This window comes from Peromyscus leucopus, chromosome 4 (genome assembly GCF_004664715.2).
Source record: "Peromyscus leucopus breed LL Stock chromosome 4, UCI_PerLeu_2.1, whole genome shotgun sequence".
NCBI lineage: Eukaryota > Metazoa > Chordata > Mammalia > Rodentia > Cricetidae > Peromyscus > Peromyscus leucopus.
The window spans coordinates 44256190-44269890 of NC_051066.1; the positions used below are offsets into that span (position 1 = coordinate 44256190).

Genomic DNA, 13701 nt, shown 5'->3' on the forward strand with positions numbered 1-13701 from the left:
GTTAAGAATGCAGTGTGGCTTTTTGAAAATCAAACATTGGATTCCATTAAGAAAGTAGATGAAAGTGCTGCAAAAATGACCAAAGAAGAAATTCCTCCATCCGATGTCAAAACAACGACGTGGCTGTTTGAAACAACACCTATTCATGAATTTAATGAAACTAGAGTAGAGAAGGTAGAAATTATTGGCAAAAGTATCAAGGAAACACTGGAAAGCCTCCACTCTCAAAGAGTTATTGAAGCTCCTGGAATTATCATTGAAGCTGATGAAGTTGGGGATGTCCGAATGGCAAAATACAAGCTCATGAACCAAACAACTCCAGAGATACAAAAGGAAGATGTTATCAGAGCTGATCTCAAAAGCATAATGATGAATTTACTTTCCCAAAGAGACTGTACAAAGAAAGAGATATTTGTCAGTGAAGAGGAGAAGGGAAATGTCAATTTGACTAAAACTCAATTATTAAACAGATCAACTGAATTTTATGCTGAAAAAGAAGAGATAGTGAAAGGGGATGTAAAACAAGCAATAACAAATCTGTTCTCAGAGGAAAGATGTGCAAAGAAAGGAATCTTAATTCAGGAAGATGAAAAAGGAGATATTAACATGACTATTTATTGTCTTCTGCATGAAAATGCTGGTGACAAGATTGAGCGTGAAGACATAATAGGAGGTGATGTAAGACGCACAATTCACAACCTGTTATCTTCTATATCAAATGCTAAAATACCTGAAAGGACAAAAATCGATGCCTTAGAGAGGGGAAACGTTCAGTTCTTCACAACATGCATAGAAACTGGAGCTTTGGATTACCTCAAACAACTCCAAACAGGGACAAATGAAACTCTCACAGCTAGGAAACAAGAGGGAGGGGAAGAAATAATTGGCGGTGATGTTGAGGGCACAAAACTGTTACTAAAGAAAAGGCAGTCTCTGTTTGAACGTTCTGTTAATGAAACTGACATCATCTCAGGAGATGTGCATAATACAATTAAAGTCTTAATGACAGGGCCTCAGTGTTCATCTAATAAGACACAGAAAGAAGAGATTATGAAAGGTGATTTGAAATCAACCCTAAATTCTCTCAACCAGGCCATGAATCAGAAAATAATGGCTAAAACAGAAGAAATCAGAAAAGGTGACAGTTGGACACACTGGAGTCAAGTGACAGACAGAAGGAATCTAAACAATCTGGTAGCATCCCTAGTGATATTGAGCAAGCTATTGAGTGCCTGGAGAAGGCTACAAATACAAGGACTGAAATACTGAAAAAAGAGTTGATACTAGATGATCTTGAAACATCATTAAGGTCTTTGAAAGAAGCACAATGGGGTTTCAAAGAAGTTGATAAGGCAGGCATAACCAAAGAAGATGCACTGCCTGGGATAGCAGGATTCTCAGAAAGACAAAAAACAGGAATTAATCCAGCAGCTGTCCAGAGAGACAAAAAAAGTCTTCTTCAACCAATGCCAGGACCATTTGAGCCAATAACCAGGCAGCAAGCAGGACCAGGCACTCTCAATGAAACTACCCAGAAATCCTACCACCGGTCTTTAATAGAAGAAATATCTGAGGCTAATCTTCCCAGAGCCCCTAAGGGCACTGTAAAAATTGTCATTGATCGTGAACAAAACAATGATGCTCTTGAGAAAAGCCTTAGGAGGATGTCTAACTCAGAACACAGAGCTATGAAAAGTGTCTTAGACATGAGTGACAGAATGGGCATCTCGACTGAGAGCAAAGAATATCTGTGTGGTGGCAAGGATATGGGCAAACAGGTAACTGCAACCACCTCAATGAAGGAAAATCTGAAAACCAAGGAATCAGAGAATGTGATAGATTCAAAGGATGATATCTTTAACTTCACCCAGTCTGTGGATAAAATGTTTAGAAAGCAGCAGACTCAAACTTGTGAACTAAGGAATGACCACCAAAAGTCTCAGTTCCAGGATTCCTATAGGAAGAGTCAAAATAATACCAAAAACATGAATATATCATCAGTGGTACAAAGTTATACACCAAATCCCACTCAACATCTTATCAATAAGACAGCTGGAGAAATGCATAAGACGACAAGGGACTTTCAGAAGCAAACCTTCCTAAGCCAGGAAACACGGTATTCTCATAAAGATACAAAGAAAAATGACAGGGACCTTCAACCTTTGCCTGCAGATAAGGATGTACACAATGTAACAGGAGTAGGAGTCTCTGGGAAAAGCCACAAAAAATTTCAGGCAACTGACAAAGAACAGAAAATTGATGTTTGTCTAGAAAGCCAGGACTTTCTAATGAAGACAAATACTTCCAAAGAGTTGAAAATGGCAATGGAGAGGTCCTTTAATCCAATCAACCTTCACCCCGAGTATAATATAAAAGAAAACGAGGACTCCCTTCCACCTCCATCTCCCCCTCCTCCTCCACCTTCCAATGCATCATCTGAAATTGAATTTCCTCTCCCCCCTCCACCACCTTTAATGCTGTTGCCTGAAAAAGATGAGTTTCTTCCCTCATCATCCACAGAGAAGACAAAGACTGAATTTGAAAGCTTCCCAAGTCTCCCTCTTCCTCCACCACCAGTAGATGAGAAATCTGAAAGAGAATGTCTGTCAGCATCCCTACCACCTCCTCCAAAGCCATCACAAGCCTCCTCTGTCCCAGAAAATCAAAGTGAAGCATTCACACAGCAATATTCCCAAAGAGAAGCCTCAGGCTCTCAGCAAATTCACTCTCAGGCTAACACCCTAACAGGGAAGTCACCACCTCCTACACTTCCCAAACCCAAATTTCCCAAGAGAATTAAAGATAAAATGAGCCAGCAGTCCCCAAATGGTGAATTGGGAAGATCTCTGTCAGATATGGAAATTAAAACTACTCTTTCAAAGGATCAGAAAAGATCAATGGTGGCAACGAGCAGTAAGCACACAGAGACACAGCAGGAAGCATCCAGAAAATGTCTTGATGAAAGAAAACAGCTGTCCATCCACTCAGCACACTCTCTCTCTCAGACAGCTCCAGAAATCCCAGCACTCAAAGGAAAACAGACAGCACCCCTTGTTAAATCCCACTCATTTCCATCAGGTTCAGAACAACAAAGTCCAAAGCCTTATGTGAGAAAATTTAAGACGCCTTTAATGATAGCTGAAGAAAAATACAGACGGCAAAAGGAAGAGACTGAGAAACAGAGACAGGAGAATTCTTGCCACAGCATTGTTCAAACAGAAACCTACCACCAAAACATATCAGAGAGAGAGAAAGAATTAGCATCACACAAAGCAGGTGAGGCAGTCCCCATACCCAGAAAGGATTTGGATTTGACTAGGGCACAATCCAACCTGGACTCTAAGAACAGGGCTGTGTTTGCAGGCATGAGTTCTGACAGCCAGCTCTCCACAGCTTCTGCCTTGGCGGTTGCTACTGAGAGGCTCCAGCATGTTCTAGCAGCTTCAGAAGATAAGTGTACCATTAGAAAGGAAGGCATACAAAGCTCAAAGGACATGCTGCAATTGAAATCAGCTTGTGAAATTAGCCAGAGTCACAATGACAGTAAGACACAACAAACACTTGAGCAACATATGGAGAACTTGCCCTTTCCCCAAAGCAAACCAATTTTCCCAAGTTTCAAAGTGAAAACTATCAAGCTACCAACTCTAGATCATACATCGACTGAAACAGATCTCACTTCTGAAAGTCACATAAAGCAATCTGAAATTGACATCCAAACCATTGCTAAACCAATGAATCAGGAAATCAAGAAGACCCAAGCAAGGGCACAATGTGATAATAAGCAATCTGTGCCTGAAAAATCTTCTCAATTACCTAAAACAGAGAAAAGAGTGACAGTGCAAATGCCTGAAGACTACTCAGAGAAAAATCAAGAGAATAAGCTCAAAACAGTTCCCAAGAGACAGAGGGGGTTTGGGGAGTTTGACAGAGAGAGTGAAGAAAGGAATCAGGACTTATCAATGAGCAGGTCAAAAGAAGACAGATTAATAGTTGAAAGAAAACAAGAAGATCTGCAGGACCAGCGAGTACCAAGGTTAGTCCAGCAAAAGATTATCGATGCATGTCTGGACTCACAGACTCAGAATTTTCAGCAAACACAAATACAAGCTTCTGGAAGTACAGTTGAGAAAAAATGTCTTAGAGACAACGACATGCAACAGAGACATGTCTCTCCTAACACTGAAGATTCGAAACAAGAGATTACACAGAATAAATCTCCATTTTCCTCTGTGAAAGGATCCCAGCACGATGATGGAAAATGTGGCATAAATATATTGGAATTCTTGAGAAAACGTGAAGAACTACAGCAGATTTTGTCTAGAGTAAAACAGTTTGAAGCAGAGTCAAATAAAAGTGGCCTTAAAACATTTCAGACACTGTTAAATATTGTTCCAGTATGGCTGATAAGTGAAGAAAAAAGAGAATATGGAGTTCGTGTTGCCATGGAGAATAATTTAGAAAAAGTCAAAGAAGAAATAGCACATATTAAAACTCAAGCAGAGGATATGCTTATGCACTGTGAACATATAATTCAAACAGCCATGATGGCCTCACAAACAGGAAAGCAGAAAGATAAGCGTACCCATCTTAATGAAATGTCATTGAAAGTGTCTAATGTTAATGCCAACTCTAATAAATGCACTGAACAGAAAGAAAATAAAATTGTAGAAGAAAAATTATCATCACACCACCAAGTAGCAACTACTCATAATCCTGCTAGCACACATCAGGAGACTAAGGGAGGAGATAATAAGATTGCTCCTCCCTCTTTGAAAACTCGCCCACCATCACCAACGTTCATTACAATAGAGTCCACTGCCCGACGAGCAGAAGCCTCCACTAAGAGTGAGCTTTCGCAGTCCCCTAAAAAGAACAGTTGTACTGAACCTCCACCCCGAAGACCCACAGAGCAAACATCTAGACTTCACAGAACATGCACCTCCCCATCCCCACCAAGGAGTCGCTCAGAACAACTGGTTAGACTCAAAGACACCACGGCCAGGCTAGCCAAAGGTACCATCCCATGTTCGTCAGGGACCCCAGTTCCAATTGTAGAGAAGAGATCTGAAGTTGTCATGTCTCCAGCCACACTCCGCAGGCAAATTAAGATAGAAAGTCATGCCAGGGACTCTCCTCCCACCATCACAATACCTGTAAGTGTAAACCATGTCGTTAGTGGTTCCTTCAGAGACTCTGTGGAAGCTCAAGAGGCAATGAGGAAGATAGAGCAAAAGGAGACTTACATTCATAAAGATGAAATGAATTCGATCAACAACACAATGCCAGCGACAGAAAGCTATGATGCAGTTGAGATCATCCGCCAGGTGGAAGGGCCTCGCCTATCAGAACACACAGAGAGATTTGAAGCCGCCAATCAAACAGTTCAAATGGCTGAACGTTTTCTGAATGGCCATGAAAACGAAATAAACAGATGGTTTAGGGAATTTGAGAATGTCCCAGTTTTCGGAGCAAAGACAGAGAGAAGAGCTTATGCAAATGGTGAAATAAACCACAACATGAAACAAGAGAGTCACACATTTTGTAAGGAGGAATTTGGATTAGCATCTTCTGGAAATGCTAATTTTACAGGCTTTTCATACAGACATCCTAGAGAGCGCCAAGAAGTTCCAGCTATGCAGCCCAGGGTTCACTCTGAAGCAAGGTCTCTGAGTGAGCATTTCTTAGGTTTGGATGCATTTGACCATCAGATTGTTGAGTCAAAGGTGGCAACCTCATCCTCACGTAGCTCAGAAGCTGGCAGGTCTGGCTTTGACTTCAAGCATGCCCCACCAACCTATGAAGATGTGATCGCTGGCCATATCCTAGATCTTTCAGATTCACCTACAAATCTCAGAAGAGATTTTCAGAAGACATGGCAGGAGAGTGAGAGGGTTTTTCAGCACCTGGGATATGAAACCGCAGCTGCACAAGCACCTGAAATGAATAGGGCCTTCCAGGAGGAATCTGCCTTTATAAGTGGTAAATGAGATTGGAGAGTGTGAAAGAAGATTAACCCATCTGAAAGCACGTGTGGCAAAGCCAAACGATTTGCAATTAAAACCGTGTGTGGCAATAACCCGCTAACAAGCTAGGACTAACAGCTATCCCTGGAGGCTTGTGATTCTTCGCTGTCCCTGCTTTCATTACTTTCTTCATTCACAATAACATTTAATATGATTGATCTGCAGTATGCATTACCAAAACCTGTTCTTCAAACTCAAGGTAAATAGGAGTTTGAAGAAAGCATCAGACATAACAACTGCTGTAGTGGTTTTAGTAGTGGTGGAACTCTTTGTTTGCTCTAGAATAAACTCATTATTAAAATTTTATAATAAAATTTACTTCATTCAATAGATTATGGTGGTATCAGATCAAAATCTTTGGCCTGGTATTGACTAATTTTAACTGCATACTTAAGTAGCCTCTACTGTAAATTCAATACACCTTAGTGATAACCTCCGACAGAAGTCTCGGCATGTGTTCATGCTTTATTTTCATCAGTGTATTAAAGGTGTAGATATAACATTACACATTTTATATATTTAGCTATTATAATTGAATTGAGGTGATAACATCCCCTGATATCGATGTTCTCTATATCTGATATTCTCATATTTTTGAACACTAACCCCCAAATGACAATTCAGTTGACCTCATTCATAGATGAGGATAAACAATACGTATTAAAACTTGATTATGTTTGTACGATGAGAGGTTTAGATCATGAGAACATAGTACATGATATTTTAAATATCAGAATATAGCTTACTCCATTTTATTTTCCACACTTTTTACAATTAATGAGGCTTTATGATAAAAGGATTGGACATAATTAATAGGCATCATTAGTATAGTCCATTCTTTTAGACAGATTGAAAGAAATAGCAAACGTAAAAATAAAAGCCACTGAAATTAATAATTATGCCTTTCATATTTATAACATATGTGTCTAGTTTATCAAGTTAATATGGTTTCTTAATGTGCTTGCTTCTGGCATAATTAAGCAAAGCTGTCTAATTAATTTCAAATGCTCAGTTTTTGTTAAGACAGTTCAAAACCATAGAAAACATAAAGAAGTTTGTATTAAATATAGAAATATGTCCCTACTGGAATCAAAAAAGCAAAGGAGTCCTCTCAGTCATGGAGAGGTAGAGCGTAAGCACTAAAGTGGTTTTCACAAGAAGGACCTTGACATACCTGCTTTCATAGGTGACAAATTCAAAAGTTTAGTTATTCTCAAAAGAATAACTAAAATCAAAACCAATATTTAATTGATGTTTCTGTGTTCATTGTAAGCCATTAGGAACCCTGATTAGTGAAGTAACTACTGTTATTTATAAAGACTACTCTCCATAGGAGAGCAATGGGAAGCAACTGTAGGTACTAAGTAAGGGAAGCAGTAAAAAACAGAAAGAATAGATGTAAGGATCCAAAAGGCTGTAAAATCTGAAGTTGGTTGGGTACAGAGTAGAGGTCCCTCTCTGCACATTTCATGGATGAGAGAACATTATTACAAGGAAGTTAGCAGTATCATGTTACAAGTAAACCTGATATAGATCATGAAATAAACTTGATATTATTAAGATAATATTTAATCAAATAGTATACAATGTCTTGGCTCATAAAAATCTGTGTGTACTTTAGAATGATTTATCCATATGGTTTTAGAAATTAAAATTTTATATAAAGCTTTATATGTATGGAAAGCTTAGTTGCTTCAAATGACACATTTTCAGAAGGTTCCCCATGACTGAGTTTACTGTATATATTTAATGGATTAATGTAAGTGAGCATAATACATATTTATGTGTTTATTGTATAATAATTCAACTTCCATCAAGTATCATGGTAGAGGCATTAAATCTTTGTACCAGATCCTCAAATTCCATGCTAGTATACACTGTCTAGAGAAAAAGACATAAAGACAATTTCGGGGGCTTTTTTGCTTTTTCTGCATGTCCAGTTACCGTATTATTTGTTTTCTGATGCTATTGCAATTGTAATGGAAAATAGAAACATATAAGCCTTTATAAATTTTTATTTTTAGAAACTGCTGGTCCAAGACAAGGAAACCTGCATAATTTGTCAAAAGACAGTTTATCCAATGGAGCGCCTCATAGCAGATCAGCAGAATTTTCATAAATCTTGTTTCAGATGCCATCACTGCAGCAGTAAACTGAGGTAAAATATCATGCTGACTGTGCCACATAGATTGAAGAACCTTGGAGCATATGTATAATATCTAGTCTAGAGAGAACGAGAGTTCTCCAGATCTCACAGCTGCCCTCACTGGCCACAGTCACACAGTGGGATGTTACCCTGGTCTATTGTGCATTGTTTGGGTTGACCCTCAACACTTCCCTTTCCCAAGCTGCCTTTCTAGTTGTGAAAATCATGTGGGTAAGAAAGCCTCCTGAGTTACTGTGCAAGTTGGGATCTTAAAGTTAGTGCTCTTGGGTGAATATATTAGCTCTAGACTAGAAGCTGGTAAACTCTTTCCATAAAGGGCAGATAGTGAATATTGTTATTTGGCAGTCCATTCTGTTCCTATCAGGACTCAGGTGTCCTTGGAGTCCAAGAAAGGCTGGCTGGAGAGAGCAGGTGGGTGTGGCTGCAAACGAATAAGCTTGGTTATGTTCCAGGGAAACGTGGTATCCCACAGCAGCAGGTGATGGTACAGAGCTTGTCTGTTTGAGCTACAGTATAGAAGTTAAGAAATGGAATTGGGAATACTATTAGTGACAGGTCAGGGAAAAGCTGTTTATTTCTGAAGCAAAGGCAGCATGCTAATCAACACAGTGGCATGAGCTTTCCTTTTTCACACCTCTCAAAATAGATGCATTTAAATGAACGTGACATTTGGTAGGGCTATAGTTTGAAATGCTGAAATAGAATTTATTTTGCCGAATCTAACGTGCACCTCTCAGACTATCACTTTCCTGATTTTAATGGGCAGTGTCAAATATGCCTCATTGCCACATTATTTTCCCTTGGTTTCCATGACAATATAACATAATGATCCCCCTCTATTTTGGAGGTGCTCCTTCTCAGGCACCTGTGCAAGTAACTTTTCTTCTGACCAACAATGAGATAGATGCTAGAAGCTCTTCAGAAGCTGGCCATTTGGATCTAGTCTTCTCATTGTATCTTTTTTTTTTCTTCTGGTGAATCACACACCATCCTGTAACTTCCATGTGAAGGATGATTCTGAAATGTGCATGGCTGGGCCAGATTGCACCTTTGCCCATTAAATGCTTATTACCAATGACAGAAAGTTCTGTAAGACAAACAATAATAGTTCTTCTCACTGTTGCCTTCATTCTCTGAGTGTAGTTTCCATCCCTCTGTAACAGACAGTGACATTAACTCTGGCCTTTTCATGAAGTTATCTTTCACATATCCTTTCGATTCATTCCAGCCATCACCCATTTCTTCAAATACAGAATTCATAATTCCCTCTTAAGTTCTGCTCACTTCACCATCCCCATAGCCCAGCTATCCTTCAAGCAAGTATTGCTTCTCACGTGGGCAAATGCCACACCCATTATAGCTAGCGGTATAGTCTCCCTGTGTGCGTATCTCTTACCAGCACCACTATCAATAATCCATACTAAGACTATATTCTATAATGTAGTAAAATGATCCTTCCGAAACACAAACTTGGAGTAACTTCTCTGTATAAAATTCAGACAAGCTTCCCTGTCCATTAAAAAATATTTAACATTAAAACATTAATTAACCTACAGTTCAATCTAGCCCTTGTTTCTCTGCAATTCTTCAAGCATCCCTAATCCTTCCCAGCTACATGTTACTCTCCATGCAGAATTACCCCCTTCTAGTTCCAATAAACAATACTTTTCTTTCATACTTCTAGCTAGTGCCAGATGCCACCTCTACTCTTCTAGGAGTTTTTATTGTCCATCTTCCAGATCTCTATTAGTTTAATGTCCATTCGTTCTTCAGAACACAGCTAAGGCTATCCCATCCAGGAAGCCTTTTTTTTTTTTTTTTTTTTTTTTTTACTTCCCTGGACAGGACAGGCATCCTTCCCAATTATTCCTCAAAGCTTCCCCTGCACTTTCCCCCACTGTCAATTTGACCTAATATAATTATCATTGACACTAATTGTGGTAATGTTTGCATTCACAGCAACATGCCAGTAAAGGCTGGCATATAATGAAGAGTCAAAATTACAAAACCAAAGACTGATACTTTTAAGTGATGAACCAAACATACAAAGAAAGTCAAATGCATGACACAATAAACCATTTCAGCATGAACACTTGGTAACCAATAACCAAGGTAAAGAAATAGAACTTTTCTAGCCATGTTGGAAGACCCTTTTTACGTATTTTGTTTTTACAAACAACCTCCACTCATTCCCATAACTGAAACTATCCATATTAATGAGCATGTTCTTTCATTTAATTGTTGCTGCCCTTGTATACTTTTATAGTGCTATATCTTACTTTTATGTTTTGTTGTGTCTTGTAAATTATTTTTTAATCTGTAAACTTCCCCTGCATTCTCTTCCTGTTTCACCACTTATTTGTTAAGAGCACAGCATATTTGGCCTGCCGAATGTTTCAGTCTCAAGTTGCTGATTGCACACACACCAAGTAGTTCAGCCTTCTCTTTGTCCTGGATACTTCCAAACTGTCAGATAGGACTAGATTTTGGATTAGGCCTGCAGGTGTACACAATTCTTGGCCATGTGATCACTTTTTAGAGGAAAGAGTGTGGTCCTCATAAACTTACTAATCAGGAATGGTTGATAGGCTTCAATAAATTGCATTGACTGGTGCTCACCTCTCCTTCCCTTGGTGACAGGAATCTCCTCTCTTTCCATTGTCTGCTGGGTACTTTTTCCATGACCTAAGTAAACATTAGGGACTTTCTCGTTGTGTGATAGATGCAGGCTGTCTTTACTTTCCCTGTGCAAGTCCTTATTCCATCATTTCTGTAAGTCTTTTTTATTCTAACAACATGTACTACTTCATGTCAATACTCTCAGTGCCCATTCTACTTTTTCAGGTTTTTTTCCCAAGCCATTTTGATGGGGAGGACTAATAAATATTTACATATATACTATGTACACTATAAATTCAATGATATTTCTAATCAAATTCAAAACTTATCTGTGTTGCTGCTTCCCTTCTGTGTCTGTAGGTCTTTTCCTCCATCCTTCAAACATAAAGAAGATGGAGCCAGGTTTGGTGGTACAGACCTGTGTTCCAAGCTACTTTGAGGCTGAGACATTACAATAACCTCAAGATGTCTTCCAGGAACCTAATGACACCCTATCTGAAAATAAAATGTGAAAAGTGTGGTTGTGATACCGCTTACTGTCAGAGCATTTGTCTAGCATGTGTATGGGTCTAGATACAATACCAAGTACTATGAAAAATTCTAACAGATTTAGAATATCTTATATTCATCTTAGTAATAGTCTTGGATTTGAGCTGGGGTATAGCTGAGGTGATAGAGTATTTGTGAAACACACACAAGCCCCTGAGTTTGAAACGGAGGACTTCATCTAACACGGACAGTAGTGCAAGCCTGTGTGATCCCAACACTAGGTTCAAAGTCTTCCACAGCTACATAGTAAGTTCATAGCCAGCCTGGGACACATGAGACCAGCAAACACATGACTGCTCACAACTGCCCTTAAGGCCAATGTCAGTAGAAAGGACACCTTCTTCTGGCCTCCTCTTGTACCAGGCACTCAAGGAGTGAACATACATACAACAGGCAAAATACACAGTTTTTAAAAGTCTAAAATCAATTAATAATAAATCCTACTGATAGTACCAATATATGAACCAAAATTTTATAAAATTTACATTTGACTTCACTTACCCACTCTCCATTTTGTAAAACAGTTACTGCGTCATCCATGCCAGATCCTTTAGACATCGCATTGCACACTGTTCTCTCTCTGCCCCCTTAACCTTTCATTTCATCCTCCAAGTATTATGGCATTAGTGCCTAGTGCTGAGCCTAACATCAGTTCTTCTTTTGATATTCTTGTTTTTCAAGCTTACTATCTATGAGACTCATTAGAACATGATTTCATGGAAGCAGTATTCCCTAAATTCTAATATGTTGGTAATATTCAACATGTGTTCTTCATGCATACCATCATGTCTGGCCACCCAAAGAGTTCTTTTTCTTTGTATTTTTTTTTTATTATTAAAAGTTTGGTGGTTTTGGCAGAACAGTTCTTAGAACTGGTCATTCTGGATCTGGACTATAGTATCAGAAGTCATTGAGTTGGCACAGGTTTGGGCCCCTCAGTCTAATGGCCTGGACTGCATCTGAGAACACCAATTACATCCCTGGTGATAGGCAGGAGTGAAATTCTAAATACTGAAAAGCACAATCGCAGTGGGTATTGGCGATAATTCGCCTAACAGGAATTTCAATTAACAACCACTGCTGTTGGTCGTCAGTGGGTTACTGAATTTCTGATTCATTAATAAACTATTTCTGCAATTCCCTATGGATTTGTAATAAGTACACAGAACACTAAATATTATTTCTTTTCTTCTGGCAGTTTGGGAAATTATGCATCACTCCATGGACAAATATACTGCAAGCCTCACTTTAAACAACTTTTCAAGTCTAAAGGAAATTATGATGAAGGTTTTGGACATAAACAGCATAAGGATCGATGGAATTGCAAAACTCAAAGCAGCTTAGTTGATTTAATTCCCACTGAGGAACCCACTGTGTGTGAAAACACTGCACCAGATACCCTCTTGTTTGGGGGCCTTACAACACAGGCAGATGTTCGTAACAGCAAGTGGCCAAACAATGATTTGAGAAAGTGGGGGGAGAGGGGAAAATTAAAAATCGTTTGGCCTCCTTGCCAGGAGATGTCTAAGAAAAGCTTTCCCCCTGAGGAAGAACTCAAAGTGAGTAAACCTAAATGGCCACCTCAAGTGACCACCCCTGTTCCCTTGGAATTTAAAAGGGAGTCGCTGACGGAACACGTGAAAAGTTTGGAAAATCAAGGGCAAGAGCAAGAAAGCTTCCCTGCTCTGCAGCCGTGTCAACATGTGTGTCAGAAAAAGGACAGCACGGGAGTCGGAGAAATAAAGGTGTATGAGACAAGAAGAGAAGGGGGAGAAGGAAAGAGAAATGGGCAAGACAAGCCAAATGAAGCTGACAGTGTAAGGAATAAGAGAAAGAGTGGGCTGGAGCTTCCTGACAGTAATGTGTGTGTGCAGGGGGATGAAAAGGAAAAGAACGGACGTGCTAATGAACCTGATGGCGCAGACATTTTCCAAGTTACAAACACCGATGCTGAGGTGGGGCCAGAGACCCTCAGAGAGAACTTCAATAACAATAACAACAACAATTCTGTAGCTGTCTCCTTTCTGAGAAGCGGCAGGCAGGAGACATCTGTTTTAGAATGTCCTCATCTCTTAGATTCAGCCAGTGATGCAAACTACTACACAAGTGAATACCAAATCAAAAAGTTAAAACATGCGTCTAGGATCTCAGAGTTACTTGGTATATTTGAATCTGAAAAGTCTTCCTCCAAGAACGTCCTAGCCATGGCTCTGGAGAATAAGGCTGACCCAGTGATTGCAGGCAGTCCTGTGCAGTTCCCTCTGGAGCCAGGCTTCCAGCAGGGCTCATCAGTTAAAGGGGAAAGCCTTGCTGCCTCTCCTGATGTGAACCTCTTACACA

General features: G+C 39.5%; 1 protein-coding gene across 1 annotated transcript in view; it reads left to right on the forward strand.

Moving 5' to 3' along the window:
- The window catches only part of Xirp2 (xin actin binding repeat containing 2), a 107137-nt gene extending 94491 nt beyond the window's left edge, over window positions 1-12646 (forward strand). Inside the window, 4 exon segments of the mRNA XM_037204845.1 lie at window positions 1-1141; window positions 1144-5982; window positions 8051-8184; window positions 12560-12646. Coding sequence (XP_037060740.1) covers window positions 1-1141; window positions 1144-5982; window positions 8051-8145 — 6075 coding nt within the window. The 3' untranslated portion in view covers window positions 8146-8184; window positions 12560-12646.
- The last annotated feature ends 1055 nt before the right edge of the window (window positions 12647-13701 follow it).